Raw genomic sequence first — 22,700 nt, forward strand, 5'->3', positions numbered from 1 at the left:
AATATTTCCCAGACAACTACTTATATAAGGTGTTGGTTTTCATTTACAGGTATATAGTGTTGGCTAAGTTCATCACTGTTATGTTCTGTGGAATTTTGTTTGTGTTTTGGTTCATGTTGGGGTTTTCTGTTCCTTTCTGTTCTGGGTTTCTGTTGGGCTTTGATTTCTCTTTGCACATTCTAAGTTTGGTCTTTTGTTCATGTTTCTGTTCCCCTTGTGTCAGTGTCTCGTCAGTGTCATTGTGTCCACCTGTCATTGTCAACCTGCTTCCCTTGAGTTGGCCAATCAGTTCCCTTCAGCAATTGTTTCCTGCCCAGGTGTTACGTGTTTTCTCCTTAGGTTTGAGCAGACAGTATTTAGTTCTCCTTTCAGATCTTGTTGTCCAACTGTTATGGTCTCCTATTGAATTGTTGCTGTCGTTTTCTTCTGTGCCTTTGTTTAAGGAGTTTTTAGTGTTCAAGTATTGAGTGGAAAGTTTATTTTTGAGTTTTGATTTGTTACTCTGTTTTTCTTTGTCAACTTTGCTTTCCTTTGTTATTTTCTTATTAATCTTTTTCCAGAATTGAACTAGCTTTCCCGCTTCCCTGCATTTTGGGTCCACACCCTTCCTCATCTCAACCCCCCTCACCCACCATGCTACGCCATCGTGACAATCACATGACTTTTAAAGTGATTACGCAAATCTCCCCAATTCCCTCCGTGTAACCTTTTCCCCTTTAGTGGTCTTTCTTCACGGTAGCAATTAGCAAAATCATTGAGTAGCTTGGCAAGCAAAGCAAACCAATGTGCCATCTGCATTCTGATCACATATTCAGATAGTTGACATCCTATTTTTAAGGATGCAGCAGTGGAAGAGGAACAGCGAGCTTCGTCAGCAGTTTGGCGCTCCTTTGGGAAGCCCGGAGCAGTGTGGGAGAATATCAATTAGTTGGAAGTGACAACTGCATTTGTGTGTGGGATTTGTATGGCGGCAAAATATTAACCCACTAGCGCCTGGGGGAAAATCATTAATATTACTCCTTGATTGATCCAGGGGAAAGCCATCAATGGTGTTGAGTTAAATATAGTGTGCGGGTTGCAGCTTATGGAATGGAGAAAATAAGCCCTGCATTAGCTACCGCAAATTTGTGATTGCAACACAAGTTTTAAGCCAGAGGCATGATCCATCACTTCATCACAAATACACACGGGGGCACACACACACACACACACACACACACACACACACACACACACACACACACACACACACGCACAACACTAATCAAGGAAGAAGCAAGGTAGAGCTTTTTGAACGGGCCACATGAGACCGACCTCAAAAATCTCTCTCGCACTCATACACATGCATGCGAGCACTAATTAATTATTGAGTCTCATCTAATAAACAGCAACTTTTGTACTTGGGCTCGGTATGAACCTGTATGAGGACCCTAGAATTCTAATTTTCACCATGGCTAAAAATATGAGTTCAACTTTAAAGCTCACTTAAAGAGGAGCGATATCTGCCATAGTATACACAATATACAGTGTTCGCTTGCCACTTTGCGCTTCATCTTTTTGCTCACTCAGCGTTTCGTATTTTTTGTTTCACATTGGCAGTGCATAAATAAAATGTGTGAAATATGTTTAGTAAAACCCTCCGTACCTTTCTTTCCCATCCAACAGTCTCTTTTGTGGCACAAACTTTTTTTTTTTTAACCAACACATAGCAGAGTGCTTTCAGTGAGACGCCAACTTCTCAATTCCCGCTGCTGAGCGTGCTACCCCTGCCCCCGCCCATTTCTGAATGCCAGGTCACTTTACGTTCTGCTAACACCTCTCATCCCTCGCCCATTTTTGCATGAAAGGTCATCTCTTGATTCTGCCCACATCTATGGTAAGTTCCGCACTTGTGTTAGACATAAGCCACAGCGGTGCGGCCGTGCAAGTGTGGATTTTGCTAACGTTCTTAGTAGTGCCAGACGTAGAAAAGCATTAGTTTAGTTTTCGGCAAAAGTGCCTTAATTCGAACTAGATTGTGTATTAGTGTGAGAGCTGAAGTTCATTATACGCTACTGTGAAGTTATGGTCTTTTGAAAAAAAAAAAATGAAATGCACTGAGAGCCCGATAGGAGAGGCACAAAGTAGCTATATCGCTGTATTGATATTCCATTGTATATGCCTGAATTTTGTTGTCATGCTCTGCACCGCAATCATAATTAATGCATGTATTCTTTTTATATTTTACAAGCATCGCTTCACAAGAAAAATTATATAACAGTACTATCTTGAGCGCTCAATATATGAGAACATGATAAACACGACAGAAAGCACACTGCAATCATCGTAAAACATATGACACGCTTCCCACAGAGAAATGGCGGTCCATTCCATTCTGTTATTGCTGCTGGATGCATCACAGGCCTCCAATAAGGCAGGCGGTCAATTGAGAATGAAGATTCAAACACTAATGTCTGTGAAGGCTAACATTACGATACCGGGCTCCATTAACTGAGGCGACTTCAACCTTTTGATAGTGCGCATGAAAGAAAATATATGATGCACAAGGCATTAATGGAAACACTGATGGCGACACTTGGCAAGCCAATGAGGTGATAGGGATGTGATGTCACTGCACTAAGGTTAAGGAATCAACACAAAATGTAGATACAGAGCAGCATTGTGAGGAGAGTAAGATGGAGTGTATGAGACAGGCAAGCAATTAGGAGACTAGACCATGGTGTGCACATGATATGACTCAATCAATCACACTAACATTACACAACAGTATTTTTAATAGTATTTAAATGCAACCCAGCATGTTCAATTATTGATTTTGCTTTATTCATAACAAATAATATATATGTTCAATTATCTATACCAATGCAAATATACAAATTAAATTAGCTCTGATTTTATTGCAGAGAGTACATATTTAAAAATGTTTCCATTCATTCGAAGTAAAAGCTGTTGTCACAGGAAGGTCGGAATTCTAATTTTTCAGACTTCCAACCATTTTATTTATTTATTTATTTTGATATACAGTAATTGTTTCATGAAAATATAAGTTCATAAAACAAAACAAATGTTATGTTATTATGTTGTAAGTTTTTGTTTTTTTCAACTCAAAAACGCTTTGCACTGGTTTAGGGGTACTTGGCTGAAAACATGTTTCATAGGAGGCACAATGACAAAAGGTTGAGAACCACTGGTCGAGTTTACCAAGTATCATAAAATGTTCTGCTTGAGATAATGCACGTGCTGTACTAGCGTTCTGCCACTAGAGGACAGTGTGGCGCTCAGCACGACATTACTGCAGGCTCTCTCTCGCTCGCTTTCTCTCTCTCTCTCTCTCTCGCTCTCGCTCTCGCTCTCTCTCTCTCTCTCTCTCTCTCTCTCTCTCGCTCACTCTCTCACACACATACACACAAAGACAAACTAACTCATCTATATGCTTGACTCCCTGACGCTCCACTCCGCTAAAGACTACAAGCCTCATGGTCGACTTCAGCAGAGAAACAAGCAAAAGGGGGCAACCTCTAAATGGAAACCCATCAACTCCAATTTGCCGAGGGCCAACACAGCGTGGCGTGATATCATGAATTAAACATAGATCACATATATCGGGTGGAGGAAAAATAAGCAGTGTGTTCAAAGTGGATGTTACAGTTCAATCACATCCCTGTAGCTAAAATAAACCATAACAAAGAAGAAAGATGAGGAAGAAGCCTTCAATTGGTCATTAACATGTCACGTCACACTTGCTCTGTTTTGACATCTTCATCTGATAATGGCAGCCCTCTTCAGAGTCCAAGTTTATCTCTTTGATCAAATCTATCAATCTCTCATTTAATCAAGCTTCCACGGTTGTGACAAGTGGAGGAAAACACTGCCGAGAAGCCTTCATCTGACTGTGTGTCATTTGTCATAAGAAAGTATTGTGTCAAACGAGAGACTCATTCCAACATGTGTTGTTTGAGTAACACTTAGAATGTCTCGTACAAACCTCTGCCAAGGCTCCCTCAAAAAAAATCATGTTTTTATTTTCATGTTTGTTTGTCTAACTATTTGCTAGCTATCAGACTATCTCTGCTAGTCTGGTTCAGGAAGGATGCCGAATAGATGGGCACACCAATGATGCCATCCATTGGAAACAAAAGTCTACATTCTCCTTTTCATTAGAGGGTAATCCATATATATTAGAGGGGGGTGTTTGTTGTTTTACGTTCTAGCACATAGGTGTCGAACTCCAGTCCTCGAGGGCTGGCATCCTGCATGTTTTCCGGTTTTCTTTCCCCAACACAACTGATTCAAATGATTATCTCATTAGCAAGCTCTGCAGGAGCTTCAAAATGATCCCAATCATTTGAATCAGGTGTTTTTGAGGGAAAAGGTTTGAAAACATGCAGGATATCGGCCCTCGAGGACTGGAGTTCGACACCTGTGTTCTAGCAGATGCTTATTTTTTTTGTCAAGATTGATATATATTTGGAATCATTCAGAATTCCCTCTATCTTGTTCTTAAATTTCTAATTCTAATGGAAAACAAAACAATGCAATAACACAATACTTCACTGTAACTCGTTAAAGTGCTCTTTTGGCAATGATGGTTTTGTAGCCACTTATCCTCATTATCCCCGCCGTCTATGGGCAGTAGGCAGGGGACACCGTGAACTGACTGCCAGCCAATAGCGGGGCACATATAGACAATCAATCCATTTATGCACCCAATCACACATAAGAACAATTTTTAGTATGTCCAATACACCTGACATGCATGTTTTTGGAATGTGGGAGGAAGCCGGACTGCTCAGAGAGAACCCATGCGGGCTCAGGGAGAAGATGCAAACTCTACACAGGAACGCCACAGCAGGGTGCATTTGAACTTAAGTCCCTTAACTGTGAGGCGGACGTGCTAACCTCTGTTCCACCAAACCGCCTTGCCCCAAATATTCCTTTTGAAATTCTGAAAAGTTCAACATGGGTTTCATCACACTGCCACACGTTTAGAGATTTAAAGTGGTGACATTCTAACCTATAGCCAATACATTAGGGGGAAAACGAAACAAAAACTGTAGGTTTGTTTTCACAATTGCTAAATGGCCAGTACTTATGAGAAATTCCTTCAGTGTTGCCTTAGCCAGTTTGAGTAGTTTTGTTGTGTTTTTATTATTCTCAGTCTTGGTAATGTCTACGTTGTGTCATATTTCTCTACTTCATTCTCTACTTTGCTGTGTTTCATGGTATAGTTACTGCTTTGGAAATAATTTCATACCCTTCTCCTCACTGATATGTTCAGGTAACAAGCTCCGTCAGATGCTACAGAAGCTCTCTTTCGGCCATTCGCTTTCTACCTTGGATACTCAGAGATGTAACTTACAGGAATGAAGTATGAAACGACAATAATATGTATGTAAGATTACAAAATTAATGCTCCAGAAAAAGTAAAAAAAAATACTTGTGTTGTGAGAAAAAAATGTTTTCTTATGGTTAAAAGTTGTAATCCATCCTAGGCTCAAGACATAATTAGCTGTTCTTCTTTTCACCATATAGTGAGCCAAATGCTTCTTTTGTAACATATTGGAAATCTTTATTTAGCTCAAGAGAGTTGACATATGAAAAAGTTCTATCTGTATGATAGTTATAAACTTATTGTTGACATTGTGATAGTGTCAATCAAAAAGTGAGCATTATCATCTTAGATTGTGTGATGTCAATTCACTTCCACGTTATGCAACAGACACACATATAGATCACACCCTGAGGACAGGATTTCCAACAGCAGTGAGGCAGGGCGGTACTATTATTACGCCGGCTGCTCTCGCTTGTGTGAACAGGGACGCTTGATTTTATGTCGGGAGCAGAAATTAGCATTTAGCGATCAATATAGCTCTCTCGCTCTTTCTCATATGTCAGAACAACACATCGGACTATAAAGCAGCAAATGATCTCATTTTGTTCTGCTTTTTAGGCTTTCTTTAGCTCACTTGGAAAACAGCATCAGTGAATTAGAATACATTAGTTCCATACAGCACTTTGGCATTTACACAATGCGCCTCTATTAAATAGACAGTATTGGAACTCTAATGTTTTTATATGCCAACAATAGCCCATTCTTTTCTTTTTCTTGACCTTTCGTTTCAACAACATAAGACTATAAACAAAACAGAAGGGCAACTACTCTAGCATTTTCACGAGTCGAGAAGAGAGCACTGCCGAGCTTCCGCATCTTTCCTGGGAATACAGGTAAAACAAAACAAAAAATGCCGACAACAAACAACATCACGTCATGACATGGTCTAAAAACTATCTTCAAAATAAATGCGCTAAATAGGACATGGGCGTCAATGCAATAGCTGGACTAAGCTTTTATATTTAAGTTGGCCTTCATAACTGTGTTAGCAGAATAGCTAGCCTAAGTGCTCATGACTGTTTTTATTGCAGTCACATCACAGAGTGGCCAATATTGAAAATGTAAAAACAGTGCATTCAGAGTATCCTCACTGTTGTTGTACGTTTACTTTTATTGGCCGTTACCCAGTGAGTGACATCAAGAACATGGCCGGTTACATTGTGTCAGTAAATTTCAGCATACCGTATTACAAAAATATTGTGGTCATGTGGTTTGTATTTAACTGTATTGATCATCTGAGGAGCCATTTCCTTCCTTACATTACACTCTGTGGTTTTCATTTCCTGCTCTATGGCTATCATCACACTTCAATTGGCATATCCACTATCTGGCCTAATGAGGACGGACACATCCATAATTACTTCTGGCATCAAAGTGACACTCCAGAACTAAAATATTTAAGACATGGGGTGTAAGTGGGCATCATATTATTGACCTGCTTAAGTCCATAAAATGCTTCAAAAGGAAGTCACTTTACTTTAACACTATTTGGCGATGCCGAGACGGATGGAGAGACGTCATGTGTTCGCTTGGAGAATGTACGGCTTACCTCACATCCTAAATCTCGATTATGTGACAGGACCATTGAAGCAGCATTCATGTCAAGTCAATGAGAATGGATTGTCAGGGCATGTACATACATTCTCTGCTTCAGTAATTTTATGTGATGGACAATGTTAAAGCCTGTGTCTAAAGGTTATGGGTTGGCGTGACTGTTAGGTTTATCAGCTACTATTTTTAGGATCAGTTAATCAATCACCTTCGGACACTCTGACTGTACATAAGTTCATTGATGCACACAGATTGATGCTTTGAAAATAAAATGATTGTCATTATGAAGATGAATTGAGTGCATCTTGGCAAAGCTCAAGAATGGTTTCAGCTGAAGCAAACATGACATGCACATGACACTCAAAATGTTATCAGTGAAGTTATATACAGTATATTTGCCTGAAATATTGAGTAAACAAAAATATTTCGGCCCACCTCTAAATATGAAATATAATAAATATATTTTGCATTCTTCTATCATTTGACTCGTGCTAATTCTGATTTGCTCTCCTCTAAGCATTTTGGCTGTGGTCTAGAAAAAAAAAATAATAATAATAATTATATATATATATATATATATATATATATATATATATATATATATATATATATATATATATATATATATATATATATATATACTGTACTGTATAGGAATATTATTACTTATACAATAAATATTTTTTTATATAATAAATAGAAAATGGGGCAAAAATCATGGTACTACCACAACAAAATAATCACACATCCAACTCACACTCTAACTCTAACCCTAACCCTCAAAACATTTTCTCAAGAAGCTAAAATAACCCGTGAAACACACATCACAGAGGATACATGTTTATTATTTTTGTACAGTTTCCACATCCATTTCACAGGTTAACCTTTCAAAACCCATCGCCAAAAATAGCTATTGAATGAAATAAAAGGGGAGGGAGGGGTCCAGGGATTTTTGCAATAACATGCATTAAGTGCACAAAAAAGGTCCACATAGTCACACCTTATTACAAAAACTCCATCAGCATCAGCAAGTCATCACATCTACTTAGGGAAATGTTGCCCATAATCATTGATTTTCAAGTTGATTCAACTCATCTGTCTTATGCAGAAATCAGTCATGTCCCTCTGAACAATACTGGTATTCATAATGCAACAATTGTTATGAGCTGGAAACAACATGTTCTATGTTCTTATTGGGGTTTCATTAGTCCGGAAATAGCTGTCTGGAATCATAAAATGATTAAGACTCATTGACAGTAATCCCCAGAGCTTTAAATGTTCATAACTCAACTTTTACATTTTATATCTATTGACAGGACTTAAATACAGTTGTTACAATAGATAAGACTTATGCCAACATGGTGGTTTGAGCAAAGAACACAATGGCAGGGCATTGAACAAATGAAAACAACTGCATTTTTAACCAGCAACGGCCTCGAAAATGTTAAAGCTGTTCAACATGAATTGTTATTAATGAATTTATTTATTTATTGGTTTATTTTTACAAGCGAAGATAAATGACAGCGCCCTGAGGAACTCCAGGGGAATGCAAACTACAGTATTTCAAAAGTCTGAGTGTACATGGAGTCATGTATTGAATATGGACCTGTTCTAAAGTACTTGTAACTTTTTATTAACAGGATGATTTCATCTATAATGACAAAAATACGTAATGAAAACCCAGCTAATGATGCAGCAGATTTTTTTTTAGTGCATCCATTGTCATTGCAGTATAAACGAGAGGTATTCACAAGGAGCGGTATAAATGAACTAAAACACACACACACACACACACACACATACTTGTTTTTGTTACATTGATGGGACACAAGACCAGACCCCCCTTTGTGGGAACCCACCTTTCTGAAGGCTCTACAGCCCTGAAAAAAATCAGGCAACATCCTAAAATCGGGGGAAAAATTATCATCACTTCAAATTCCCATTTAGGCAAAGTTTGAGGAATTGACCTGAATACAGACTGCCATGTGGGGACATGTTTGGTTTTCATCACTTCTGGGGTTAGTATCTATACACACCGTCTGGCTTTTCTGGCTTTGTGGGTTTCCCTTACACACTACCTGGTTTTTCTGCCATCCTGGGTACCACTGACACACGGTTTGGTTTTAGAACCTTCCTGGGTACCCCTCACACACGGTTTGGTTTTAGAACCTTCCTGGGTACCCTTCCATAGTCCTTTACACAAATGTCAGACAACTCGTATTATCACTACTTTGTGGAGCCATTCCACATTTGTCACTCCAAAACAGTAATGTGAAACAACTGGCAGACTCATGTTAGTATTCTGTATATGGAGAATTGTTTTACAGTTTTTTTTTTCATGAGAATAACCAGTATTATATTGAATCTGCTCAGACTGAAGGCATCACACACTACTGCAAAGCCACTTGACGAATTTGTCAAGGGGACACAGGCATTTATCCTTTTCCCTTCTGAACTTTTAAATTGTTCGATACAGCACAAGCATGTTAGATTTTGTAGGTTTTGAAAACACTGTTTTGTGGTTTTTGAGTGCTAAGTGTTATTTTTCAAGGCACTTATCGCAATCACTGTTCCGTGGGACAGTGTAATGAAGGGCATCATGTGTTTATCGATGTCCAGGATCTCCTCCTTTACCCAATGCCTCTTTGACAGGGTTCCGACCTTTAAAAAAAGAAAAGAAAAACATAACAAATCAAAAACACTTAAAAAACAATCTTTAGCACAATTCATTCAAGACCGTTTCACAGTGCATTTAGTTCAGCATCCCAACTAACCCATTCATTGATGTGCTGTCGCAGTGCAACTTCATCCTGCCTTTCCACCACATACAGTATACAGTAGCTGTGTGTGATTGGTGCATTGGTGCATTGGTCTGCCCACGTAACATGGTCTACTGTGATGCACTTGTAATATATGCCAGTCAGCCTTGTTACAATGTTTACAAAAATCTCTCTTGCGTTTGTAGCGGAAAAACATAAATCTCAACATAAATTTCATACTTTTACAACTTCTGGCCCTCATAATAGAAAGATTTGAGAAAATAGGTGAAGCCAATTAATATAGGTTATACCAAATAACTCGCTCTTGACTGGATTGCACTCTTCTCAATGACATTTGAGTAATACATTGCCTACTGATACTGAAAATCACCAAAGTTGGAAATGGTGACAAAGATAGCCCCTGAAGCAGCCTAAAGTCTCCGTATGAGATAGCATAAGTGATTGGTAGATTCTGAGCCCATTATCAATTGAGAGAAGAGGCTATTTATGATATCAGTTTTGTACGTCAAAGACGAAAAAGACTGTTAGCTGCCATTTATGGGAGCAGTTTGAAATATTTTACGGGGTCCCCACAAACATAGTAAAACAAGCACCAAGAGTGTGTACCACATGGACATAATACCTGACTGGACCCCACAAAACCAGAAAGATCGGAGTAATTGTCAAAGCAGACACACTGTTTTATAGACATAAGACTGAGTTGACCAAAAGGCTCAACTGGACCCCACAAAACACAACAATCTGAGTAAACCCTATATCAGACTGAAAACTTGATTGACTATCACAAGGGAGCACAACATACTTTGCAAGACTTGTGTAATCTGCAGAAGTCTATGAGACAGAAACGTCAACTGCTTAAGACCAGTCAGGTTGAGCCGATGGGATGCGTACCTTTATCCCTAAGCTTGCAGATATCTGAAAAGGCTGCTGTGCAGCCCTGGTCATCGCCGGCTCTGCAGATTCGGTCATAGTCGATTATCCTTCATCCTAAACATGTTGAACATTGATATAATTTATAAAGTAATAGGACATAAATCACCTTTTCATACTTTTATGACTTTTGGCCCTTATACAATAAACATTTTAGAAATTATGCGAATCCACTTCATCGAGTTTATTCCAAATGACTTGCGCTTGACAGTATTGTGCTGTTCTGTATGACATTTGAGCCCTATGTTGCCTACAGAAAACCACCAAGAGTGGAAATGGTGCACACGATAGCCAGACACAGCCTAAAGTCTCCGTATATGACTTCTTGAGTGGCTGGTAGATTCTGAGCCCATTATCAATTACGAGAAGACACAATTTCTTATTGCAGTTTTGTCCGTCATAGATGAAAATCACTGTTAACTACCATTTATGGGAACTATTTAAAATATTTTACGGGGTCCCCACAAACACAGTAAAACAAGCAACAAGTGCTGACTGGACCCCACAAAACCAGAATGTTTGTAGTAAGTGTCAAAACAGACACACTGTTTTACAGAGATAAGACTGAGTTGACCAAAATGCTCAACTGGACCCCACAATACACAACAACCTGAGTAAATCCTATATCAGACTGAAAACTTGATGGACTATCACGAGGGAGCACAACATACTTTCCAAGACTTGTGTAATTTGCAGAGGTCTATGAGACAGAAATGCTAACAGCTTAAGGCCAGTCAGGTTGAGCCAATGGGATACGTACCTCTATCTCTGAGTTTGTAGATCGCTGAGAAGGCTGCTGTGCGGGCCTGGTCATAACCGGCTCCGCCCTTTCGGTCAGTCAATTGTGATTGTCCTTCATCCTAAACATGTTGAACATTGATATAATTTACAATGTAATAGGACATAAATCACCTTTTCATACTTTTATGACTTTTGGCCCTTATACAATAACCATTTCAGAAATTATGTGAATCCAATTTAAAGAGCTTATTCCAAAATGACTTGCCCTTGACAGTATTGTGCTGTTCTGAATGACATTTGAGTCCTACGTTGCCTACAGACAACCACCAAGAGTGGAAATGGTGCACAAGATAGGCAGACACAGCCTAAAGTCTCCATATGTGACGCCTTGAGTGGCTGGTAGATTCTGAGCCCATTATCAATTACGAGAAGACACAATTTCTGATTGTAGTTTTGTCCGTCAAAGATGAAAAACACTGTTATCAACCATTTATGGGAACTATTTAAAATATTTTACGGGGTCCCCACAAACACAGTAAAACAAGCAACAAGTGCTGACTGGACCCCACAAAACCAGAAAGATCGGAGTAAGTGTCAAAGCAGACACACTGTTTTACAGACATAAGACTGAGTTGACCAAGTTGCTTAACTGGACCCCACAATACTCAACAATCTGAGTAAACCCTATATCAGACTGAAAGCTTTATTGACTATTACGAGGGAACACAACATACTTTCCAAGACTTGTGTAATCTGCAGAGGTCTATGAGACGGCAACGCCAACAGCTTAAGACCAGTCAGGTTGAGCCAATGGGATACGTACCTCTGCCTCTGAGTTTGTAGATCACTGAGAAGGCTGCTGTGCGGCCCTGGTCATCACTGGCTCTGCAGATTCGGTCACAGTCGATTGTCCTTCATCCTAAAAATGTTGAACATTGATATAAAATATGAAGTAATCTTACATAAATCACCTTTTGAAACTTTAATGACTTTTGGCCCTCATACGATATACATTCTACTCAATAGAGCTGACATTTGAGTCCTATGTTGCCAACAGAAAACCACCGAAGTGGGAAACGGTGCACAAGATAGCCTGACACAGCCTAAAGTCTCCGTATGTGACGCCTCGAGTGGCTGGTAGAATCTGAGCCCATTATCAATTACGAGAAGACACAATTTCTGATTGTAGTTTTGTCCGTCAAAGATGAAAAACACTGTTAACTACCATTTATAGGAACAATTTAAAATATGTTACGGGGTCCCCACAAACACAGTAAAACAAGCAACAAGTGTGTGTATCACATGGACACAATACTTGACTGCACCCCACAAAACCAGAAAGATCAGAGTAATTGTCAAAGCAGACAAACTGTTTTAAACACATAAGACTGAGTTGACCAGTATGCTTGGCTGGACCCCACAACACAAAACAACAGTTATATATGTAACAGTGGTTATATCAACCCCGGATGACTGCCAGAGGCGGTGATAAAAGCACGGAATAAGCCTTCGCACAAGCGCAAGATGAGAATGTATACCATCAAAAACCTCATGTATAGGACACCAGGGACATATATAAGGCAGCGTCACCCGTTAGTCTGTCCCTCAGAACAGACTCGCGCAAACAACGTGAGGACAAGGAATTCGAATGACAAGTAACTCTAGTGGTCATTCGGGGATCATAGAACCACTATTAAACACGTAACTGTCGTTCTATTTCACCCCAGAGGCAGTGGTAAAAGCTAGGAATGACGAATAACAGCGAAGTCACGAGGAGACCACGCTATTCACCTCAACCTTACATAGATGCCCCCGAGGAGCCCAGGAGCATATACATAGAATGGGGGGCTGCAACATCCACATAGTAGAACCTGGCAAAAGTGTCAGGTGACGACAAGGAAGCAGCAGCACAAACATTCTCAAAGGGAACCCCTTTCAGTCGAGCTCAAGAAGTCGCGACACTCCTAGTAGAATGGGCTGCAGACACTCGAAGGTAAGGGGTGTTCCAAATCCCCGCAAGCATGCGTGATCACGTTAACGGTCCAGTGAGACAAACATAAGGACATAAGGAAGCAGTGCCCGCACAGGGCACTAGAAGACGGCAGAGGTCCCAGCGTCCCCAGGCGGGGCACGAAACAAATGATACGCAAAAGGTTTGTTGAGATAGGGAGAGGGTTGCAACTTCAGAACAAAAGCGCTTTCTGCTACAGAGTGACTGCACCTCCATCAGGGTGCCTGTTGACGCAGGAAGGGATGACAGGACAGGGCATGCAATTGCAACTCATTTGGCCCAGACAACGACGAACAAAAACGCAGTCTTCAGAGAAACCCACTTGAAGGCACCTCACACAGGGGTTCAAAAGGAGGCTGGCACAAGAAATTAAGTACTACGCACAGGTTCCAGGCACCGGTGCATGGCACACTGTAGGGTCGGAGACACCGGGCCCCTTTCATGAAGAAGAAACAAGCAAGTGGCGCCGTATCACGTCGCCATCAACCGCCGCGTAGCGGGCCGCATTGGCAGCGACATACACCTTCAACATGGAAGGTGAGCGACCCTTATCCAAGAGAGACTGCAGAAATTCCAAGACAGCAGGAACAGAGGAAGCCACTGGGTCCGTGGCAAGCGTCATGCACTACGACACAAAGAACTCCCATCTGTTGTTAGACAACAAGCGCGTGGAAGGAGCCCTGCCGTTGACAATAATGCACCTGACTGAATCAGAGCAGCAGCTCAGCAATGGGTCAGGCCCCTCAGAGGCCACACACACACAGGCGAAGTCAATGAGGGTGGGGATGCCACACGGGCTGGAACCTGCCAAGGGTCGGCAAAACACAGGCTGTGGAGCAGAGGGAACCATGTCCGTGTCGGCCAAAACGGCCATCAGCTACAGGGTGTGGCCCTCCTGATGGACCCTCTGAAGCATCGTCCAGATCAGGGGAAAGGGGGGGGGGGGGCGTATGGGAGACAAAACGGCCATGAGTGCGCCAGGGCATCCTGCCCCAGTGGACTGCTGACCTCCATCAGAGAGAACCAAAGGGGACAGTGAGTCCACTCTAGCATGGCAAAGAGGTCGACCTCCACTTGGCCGAAACGAGCTCATATGCAAGCACAATCTCCGGCTGTAGACGCCACTCCCCTGGCGCTGAAACCCCACGAGACGAGTCCGCTACCTGGTTCAGGACACCCGGAAGGTAGGCAGCCTGCAGACTGAGCTGATGGGTGGCAGCAATTAAAGAAGGGCTCCAGCGACCAACAACAGCCTGATGGACCTGGTACCCCCCCGATGATTGATGTGGAAAACTGTCGAGGTATTGTCTGACCGCACAAGGACGTGCCGACCCCGAAGTAATGGCAGGAAGGGGATGAAGGCCAGCTGCATGGCTCGAAGTACCAGGACATTGATGTGGTCTGCGGTATCCGCCGACGACCAATGCTCCTGAGCGAGCCTGTGCTGCCAAACAGCACCCCAGCCAGAGAGACTGGCATCGCTGGATACCACTTGCCGGCGAGACAGCACCACTCCCAGCCGAACGCCAGCAGCCACAAAAGCACATAGGTGCCACAAGGCCAATGCGAGAAGACAGCGACAAGACACCTGTAGGCATCGGTGCCGATGTCTCTTGGCATCCAAGTGAAAGCCACTCAACCATATGTAGGGACTAAGGTATAGGAGCCTCAGAGGAACCACCGCAGTGAGGGTAGTCAACTTGCCTAGCAGGAGTAAAAAAATTCCAAAAGGAAAGCGCGTGTTTAGGCGAAAACCCCCAGGACACGCAAAATATCATTCGCTCGCTGAAGTGAAGGGCGGGGGCCAGCATGGCCATGGAGTCCAGCAACCCCCTAACGAAGGTGTTCTGTTGTGACAGAACCAAAGACGACTTCACCCTAATCCCCAACCGAGAGATGTGACGAAGCAGCACGGTAGTTAAAATCCCTGACCACCTGAGCACGAGACAGCGCGAAGGTCAGTCCAGGTACGGGAGAATTTTCCTACCTTTCGCCTGCAGGGGAGCAAGGGCAGCCTTCACGAAGTGAGTGAACACCCTTGGTGAGAGTGAGTGGCCGAACGGAAGCACCTGGAACTGCCAGTGGGCGCCCCTGAAAGCAAAGCGCAGAAAACGTCTTCTGATGAAGCGCGATGGAGACAGGAAAGTGAGCGTCTGTAAGATCGAATGATGTGAACCATTCGCCAAGACTGACAAACCGCAATACGTCAGACGTTGTAAGCATGCAAAACGGCACTCTCTTGAGGTAACGATTGAGCCCTCTCAAGTCCAAAATCGGGCGAAAACAACTTGTCTTCTATGAGACAAGGAAGGGGAATAAAAACCCCTGATGAGGCTTAGAAAGAAAACAGGCTCCATGGCCCCTTTGGCCAGGGGAGTAGTAAGCTCCCGATCGAGGGCCAAGGCCTTTGCCGGGGTCAGCGATAAAGGTCTCCCAGACCCAACTTTGTATGGAGGGCAGGCGTCAAAACTGCAATTTACATCCCCGGGACAGGGTGGAAAACACTCAGGGGTCTGTCTGCAAAGCAGCCCACAGCCTGAGCTGCTGAGGGGAAATACACCAGACGGCCGGCCCCAACACCTCAGTCCCGTAACCCACGGGTTCGCGGGGCCTTGGGGGAAGGGGGGTGGCTGGGGATCAACCGCCTGGGGTCTACCGTCAGGCCTCCGACGACCAGAGCGAAATCCACCGGTGGGACAAACTCCACTCACAGCAGGCACACGCGCCAAAGAGCGAGTGTCCACAGCAGCATACCATCTGGGGATACGCAAGGAACTGGGAACCCCATACATTTGGCTACGCAATGAAACACGGTAATGAGGCACATAGGCAGGAAACCGAGGAGGACCATAAATGGCCGAAGCTCTGTCGTGGTCAGAGAGCTGCACACGTACCTAACTGACCCTGAGCGACCGTTCCAGTGTCTCCACTGCACCAGAACCGCAAAATGTTCCAGGGATGACAGTAAAGTCCCGCAGAGTACGCTGAGGACTTAGTCAAGGAGGACTGAGTCAACCACAAAAGGCAGTGTGAACGCACCAAGTAGGACATTGCACGCCCGTGGTCCCTTGTCATAAGGGCAAAAGCATGTACACATGCCTCGCCAAATAACAAAACCGACTCAGTATCTCCTTTCCGCGCCACAGCCATGGCAGTGAACAACAGATGCGAGACAGTGTTGCCAATTTCGAGGCGAGCGCACACAAGCATTATAGGCCCTTGCAACGAGGTCATCCTCCATGCGACATTGTATATTAGCACAACTCCGCGTAATCCGAGCGAGCTCGTCAGGTGACAAGAGCCAAGGAAGCAACATCTTCCTCCACAACCGGCATGCAGTCTAACCCAATGTTAGCAGCATCCTGCAACGCCGGCAATGTACGCCCCTCAGAGGTAAGGCGGGCAAAGGCACTCATATCGGCCCAACAGGACTGCGAGAGATCTAAATAATGCCCACTCTGTGGGACAATTAAGGCCACAGATGGGTGGCCACGCCAGAAAAAGGGATTTCTCCAGGGAGACTGGTGACAAGGAATGTCCACCTTAAACTCCGGCAAAGCAGCGCGCAAAAGGGACATAAGTGAATCCGCATCACCAAATACGGTGAGCGACAAGCCCCTCTCAGAAGGAGGCGAACAAACAGCGGAGTCCCTAGAATCGAAGACTCACGGAAGCATGAGTCTGAAGCAGACAGAGATATAGCATCAACATTCTTGTAAAGATCCGGTGCAACGGCGCCTTGATAAGAGGACAGCTCACCGGAAGCCAAGGCACTCGGGCTGGAGGCGCTCCTGCAACAGTGCAGATATCACTTCCAATTGGGAACGCAAATAAGCAATCTCATCCTCAAAGGATAACCTCGCTAAGAGGAAGAAGCAGGCGGAGCTAGATTGGCAGAGCCTCGTCAGCCAAAGGGTGGCAAGGAGACTGCCAACTCAACAGGCGCAGCCACGGACGTAGCCTTGTTTGAAAGAACTGGTCACATCATCCACAGCCAAAGTCACTTGCGGCAAAGAAGCTGTGTCAACATGCGCCGAGTCACAGCAACGTAAACAGCGGCCACCCTGTGAGTCCGCCAGCACAACACGACAGCCACAACTGGAGCACAGCACAGAGCCCTCCATACGACCGTGAAAAGTGCAACAAAAGCTGTCAAGGCAAGAGCTGGTGCAGGACTCAACCGCTGCGAGCCAGACAAGCAAGAGACACGGGGCCGAGAGCAGATTTGCCGCCAATTGGTGAGAGGAACACACCACAAAAACAGCAACCGGTACGTAATGCAGAGTAACCGCGGATGATGGACAATAGCAACCAGCCAAGATCGTGTGCGAAGCGCAAGCGACGCGGCCAGGACAGATAACAGACGCATTCGCGACACCAAAAGCTGGCGGGTGATCAGGCACACAAAGAACCGTGGAAATTTCACAGCCAAGCAAAAACAAAACACAACTTTATGGCGAGCATGCAACGACGCAACTCACCCCGTGAAGCAAAGCCACAGCAAACGTTGCTCAAGTAATAATGGTAGATAAACCATTTCCACTCTTCGAGGATAAACCAACACAACCATCGCATACACCGGAGGGCAAAGAGTAGACAGCAACCCCGACTGACACAGTCAACGGGCGACACACGACGATAGGAAATAAACCACAAAAGGTGCTGTACTCATATGGCATGCAAACCAACGAGCGAGAAGGTTCTGAGAGACGGACTATATATATATATATATATATATATATATATATATATATATATATATATATATATATATATATATATATATATATATATATATATATATATATATATATATATATATAATATATATATATATATATAATATATATATATATATATATATATAATATATATATATATATATATATATATATATATATATATATATATATATATATATATATATATATATATATATATATATATATATATATGTGTCCGTTGTCATATACATGATGTTTTTGATGGTATGCGTTTTGCGCTTGCGCGAAGGTTTATTCTGTGTTTGTAGCACCGCCTCTGGCATCTGGAGGGGGGGAATAGAACAACCCGAGTGAACCCGATACCAGATTGAAAGCTTTAGTGACTATTACGAGGGAACAAAACATACTTTCCAAGAGTTGTGTAATCTGCAGAGGTCTATGAGACGTCTACGCCAACTGCTTAAGACCAGTCAGGTTGAGCCGATGGGACACGTACCTTTATCTCTAAGTTTGCAGATCTCTGAATAGGCTGCTGTGCAGCCCTGGTCATCGCCGGCTCCGCCGATTCGGTCACAGTCGATTGTCCATCCTAAACATGTTGAAAATTGATATAATTTATAAAGTAATAAGACATAAATCACCTTTTCATATCGAGCTTGTTCCAAATGACTTGCTCTTGACAGTGTTGTGCTGTTCCAAATGATGTTTGAGTCCTACGTCCACTGAAGTGGGAAACGTTGCACAAGATAGCCTGACGCCAGCCTAAAGTCTCCGTATTTGACGCCTTGAGTGGCTGGTAGATTCTGAGCCCATTATCAATTACAAGAAGACACAATGTCTGATTGTAGTTTTGTACATCAAAGATGAAAAACACTGATGACTACCATTTATGGGAACAATTTAAAATATTTTACGGGGTCCCCACAAACACAGTAAAACAAGCAACAAGTGCATGTATCACATGGACATAATACCTGACTGGACCCCACAAAACCAGAAAGATCAGAGTAAGTGTCAAAGCAGACACACTGTTTTACAGGCATAAGACTGAGTTGACCAAAATTCTTAACTGGACCCCACAATACACAACAATCTGAGTAAACCCTATAAATGGTAAATGGACTTTAACTTATATAGCGCTTTTCTACCTTGGGTACTCAAAGCGCTTTACACTAACTAGTCATTAACCCACTGATGATGCAGCATCAGGAGCAACTGAGGGTTCAGGATTTTGCTCAAGGACACTTCGACGTGGTCTTGGCGGTCGGGGGAATCGAACCCACAGCCTCTTAGCACGGAGATAACCACTCTACCACCAAGCCATGCAGCCCTATATCAGACTGAAAGTTTTTTGGACTATTACGAGGGAACACAACATACTTTCCAAGACTTGAGTAATCTGCAGAGGTCTATGAGACGGCTACGCCAACAGCTTAAGACCAGTCAGGTTGAGCCGATGGGATACGTACCTCTAGCCCCGAGTTTGTAGATGGCTGAGAAGGCTGCTGTGCAGCCCTGGTCATCACCGGCTCCGCCGATTCGGTCACAGTCGATTGCCCTTCATCCTAAACATGTTGAAAATTGATATAATTTATAAAGTAATAGGACATAAATCTCCTTTTCATACGTTTACGACTTTTGGCCCTTATACAATAAACATTTGAGAAAGTAGTTGAAGCCTCTTGATAGAGCTTATTCCAAATGAGTCGCTCTTGACAGTGTTGTGCTGTTCCAAATGATGTTTGAGTCCTACATCCACTGAAGTGGGAAACGTTGCACAAGATAGCCTGACGCCAGCCTAAAGTCTCCGCATGTGACGCCTTGAGTGGCTGGTAGATTCTGAGCCCATTATCAATTACGAGAAGACACAATTTCTGATTGCAGTTTTGTACATCAAAGATGAAAAACACTGATAACTACCATTCATGGGAACAATTTAAAATATTTTACGGGGTCCCCACAAACACAGTAAAACAAGCAACAAGTGCGTGTATCACATGGACATAATACCTGACTGGACCCCACAAAACCAGAAAGACCGGAGTAAGTGTCAAAGCAGACACACTGTTTTACAGGCATAAGACTGAGTTGACCAAAATTCTTAACTGGACCCCACAATACACAACAATCTGAGTAGACCCTATAAATGGTAAATGGACTTTAACTTATATAGCGCTTTTCTACCTTGGGTACTCAAAGCGCTTTACACTAACTAGTCATTAACCCACTGATGATGCAGCATCAGGAGCAACTGAGGGTTCAGTGTTTTGCTCAAGGACACTTCGAAGTGGTCTTGGCGGTCGGGGGAATCGAACCCACAGCCTCTTAGCTGGGAGATAACCACTCTACCACCAAGCCATACAGCCCTATATCAGACTGAAAGTTTTTTTGACTATTACGAGGGAACACAACATACTTTCCAAGACTTGAGTAATCTGCAGAAGTCTACTGTATGAGACGGCTACGCCAACAGCTTAAGACCAGTCAGGTTGAGCCGATGGGATACGTACCTCTAGCTCTGAGTTTGTAGATCGCTGAGAAGGCTGCTGTGCGGCCCTGGTCATCCCCGGCTCTGCCAATTCGGTCACAGTCGATTGTCCTCCATCCTAAACATGTTGAAAATTGGTATGTTAAAAGTTATGACATAAATCACCTTTTCATACTTCTATGACTTTTGGCCCTTATACTATAGACATTTGAGAAACTATGTGAATCCAGTAAATACAGGTTATGGTAAAATGGTAAATGGACTTTCACTTATATAGCGCTTTTCTACCTTAGGTACTTAAAGCGCTTTACACTAATTAGTCTTTTACCTACTGATGACGCAATCAGGAGCAACTGGGGGTTCAGTGTCTTGCACAAGGACACTTAGACATGGTCTTGATGGTCGGGGGATCGAACCCACGGCCTTTCGGCTGGGAGACGACCACTCTACCACCAAGCCATGCCGCCCCATGCCAATGCCCGTTATGCCAATGACTCGCTCTTGACATTATCCTCCTTTTCTGAATGACATTTGAGTCGTACATTGTCTAAAGAAAACCACATGTTGGGCAATGGTGCGCAAGACTACTTGACACCAATGGTGCGCAAGACTATTTGACACTGACTAAAGCAGGCATGTCCAAAACCAGTCCTCGAGGGACACCTATCCTGCATATTTTTGATGTTTCCGTCATCCAATGCAGCTGATTCGAATGATCAGGTTTGTTGTCAGTCTTTCGCTGAGCTAGCTGATGAGCTGAGCATTTGAATCAGGTGTGTTTGGAGAACAGAAATCTCCAAAACATGCCGGATAGGCAGCCCTCTAGGACTGGGTTTGGACATGCCTGGTCTAAAGTCTCTGCATGAGATGGCTTGAGTGGCTATTATATTCCTAGACCATAATCAACTACGGGAGAGATGATTTTGTGGTTGTCTCATCTGATTTGTGGCCACATGTTTTGAACATTCATGTTCAACTATGAAAGAGCTCGGCAGCAACTTTTCGTGAAGTAGCATGTGAAAAGGAAGTATGTATTTTATTTTGTTGATGTTAAACTGTTCTGAAAGATATGAGCGGTTTCATTTGTTATTGCAGCAGTCTATGGGAAAACTGTAGTTTATTGCAGCCTGCTCAATAAAAATAAATCATTTTGAAATTGGAAAGTTAATATTCACAGTAATTTTTTATTTTGAAAATGTTGCTAAAATCTTGTCTAGATCAGGGGTGTCCAAACTCTGTCCTTGAGAGCCGCTGTCCTGTATGTTTTGCAGGTTTTTTTCACTGACACATCGGATTGAAATGATCAGGATCATAATCAGGCTTCTGCTGAGCTTGCTGATGACCTGATCATTTGAATCAGGTGTGTCAGGGAAGAAACCTAGAAAACCTGCATGATACCAGTCCTTGAGGACCTGATTAAGACACCCCTGCTATAGATCATATTGTATTAATGGGAACATTTCAGATATGGAATAAGAGGGTTGACATATGAATGGATAAGATGTTACCTAAATGACAGAAAACAGTATGTATTGCTTTATAATGATATTAGCTCATTTAAAGATGGCACTTGGGGTTGCTCAAGGCTCCGTACTTGGTCCTATATTGGTTATATTATATATGTTAATGACATGTGTGGCATTATGAATAATTTTAAGAAAGTAGTATTTGCCGATGCAACGTCTTGCTATGAATCTTGAAAGACTTCAGACTAATGTGGAAGACGAATTAAATATACTGAAAAACTGGTTTGACACAAACAAATGATCTCTGAACTTAAACAAAACCAAGTTTATCATCTTTGGTTCTAGAAAAATTAAGCAGAAGGGCAAAATCACAAATGGACTCAATTACAACAGAAAAGGTAAACAAAATCTAAGTTGTCTGAGTTTTAATAAACACAACACTAAGTTGAAAACCACATATTGAATATGTTAAAAGGAACATGTCTAAAATTATAGGTGTTCTTTACAAAAGCAACAGTAGTAGCTTGCTGAGTAAGCAAATGTGGATGAGTGAGCCAGGTGGAAAAGCAACATGTCAAAACTACCCTCTAAACTACATACAACAAAATTAGAGCTTT

General features: G+C 42.7%; 2 protein-coding genes across 3 annotated transcripts in view; both read right to left on the reverse strand.

Annotated features, from left to right (window-relative positions):
- Window positions 1-22,700, reverse strand: part of LOC148423094 (fibroblast growth factor 14) — a 126,285-nt gene that overhangs the window by 45,140 nt on the left and 58,445 nt on the right. The gene's annotated exons all lie outside the window — the stretch shown is intronic.
- LOC148423095 (uncharacterized) overlaps window positions 7,768-22,700 on the reverse strand; it is a 23,223-nt gene continuing 8,290 nt past the window's right edge. The window contains exons 3-9 of one of the 2 annotated variants that reach the window (XM_088415494.1): window positions 20,640-20,735; window positions 19,599-19,694; window positions 18,626-18,718; window positions 12,218-12,313; window positions 11,414-11,513; window positions 10,615-10,710; window positions 7,768-9,604 (exon numbers count right to left, since the gene is read on the reverse strand). In XM_088415494.1, the coding sequence (XP_088271620.1) occupies window positions 12,239-12,313; window positions 18,626-18,718; window positions 19,599-19,694; window positions 20,640-20,735 (360 nt within the window). In that variant the 3' untranslated portion in view covers window positions 7,768-9,604; window positions 10,615-10,710; window positions 11,414-11,513; window positions 12,218-12,238. The remainder of the gene's footprint in view (window positions 9,605-10,614; window positions 10,711-11,413; window positions 11,514-12,217; window positions 12,314-18,625; window positions 18,719-19,598; window positions 19,695-20,639; window positions 20,736-22,700) is intronic. The other variant, XM_088415496.1, reaches the window with a different exon arrangement.

The sequence above is a fragment of the Hippichthys cyanospilos genome, chromosome 5 (genome assembly GCF_059441005.1).
Source record: "Hippichthys cyanospilos isolate Australia breed blue-spotted pipefish chromosome 5, RoL_Hcya_1.0, whole genome shotgun sequence".
NCBI classification, from domain to species: domain Eukaryota; kingdom Metazoa; phylum Chordata; class Actinopteri; order Syngnathiformes; family Syngnathidae; genus Hippichthys; species Hippichthys cyanospilos.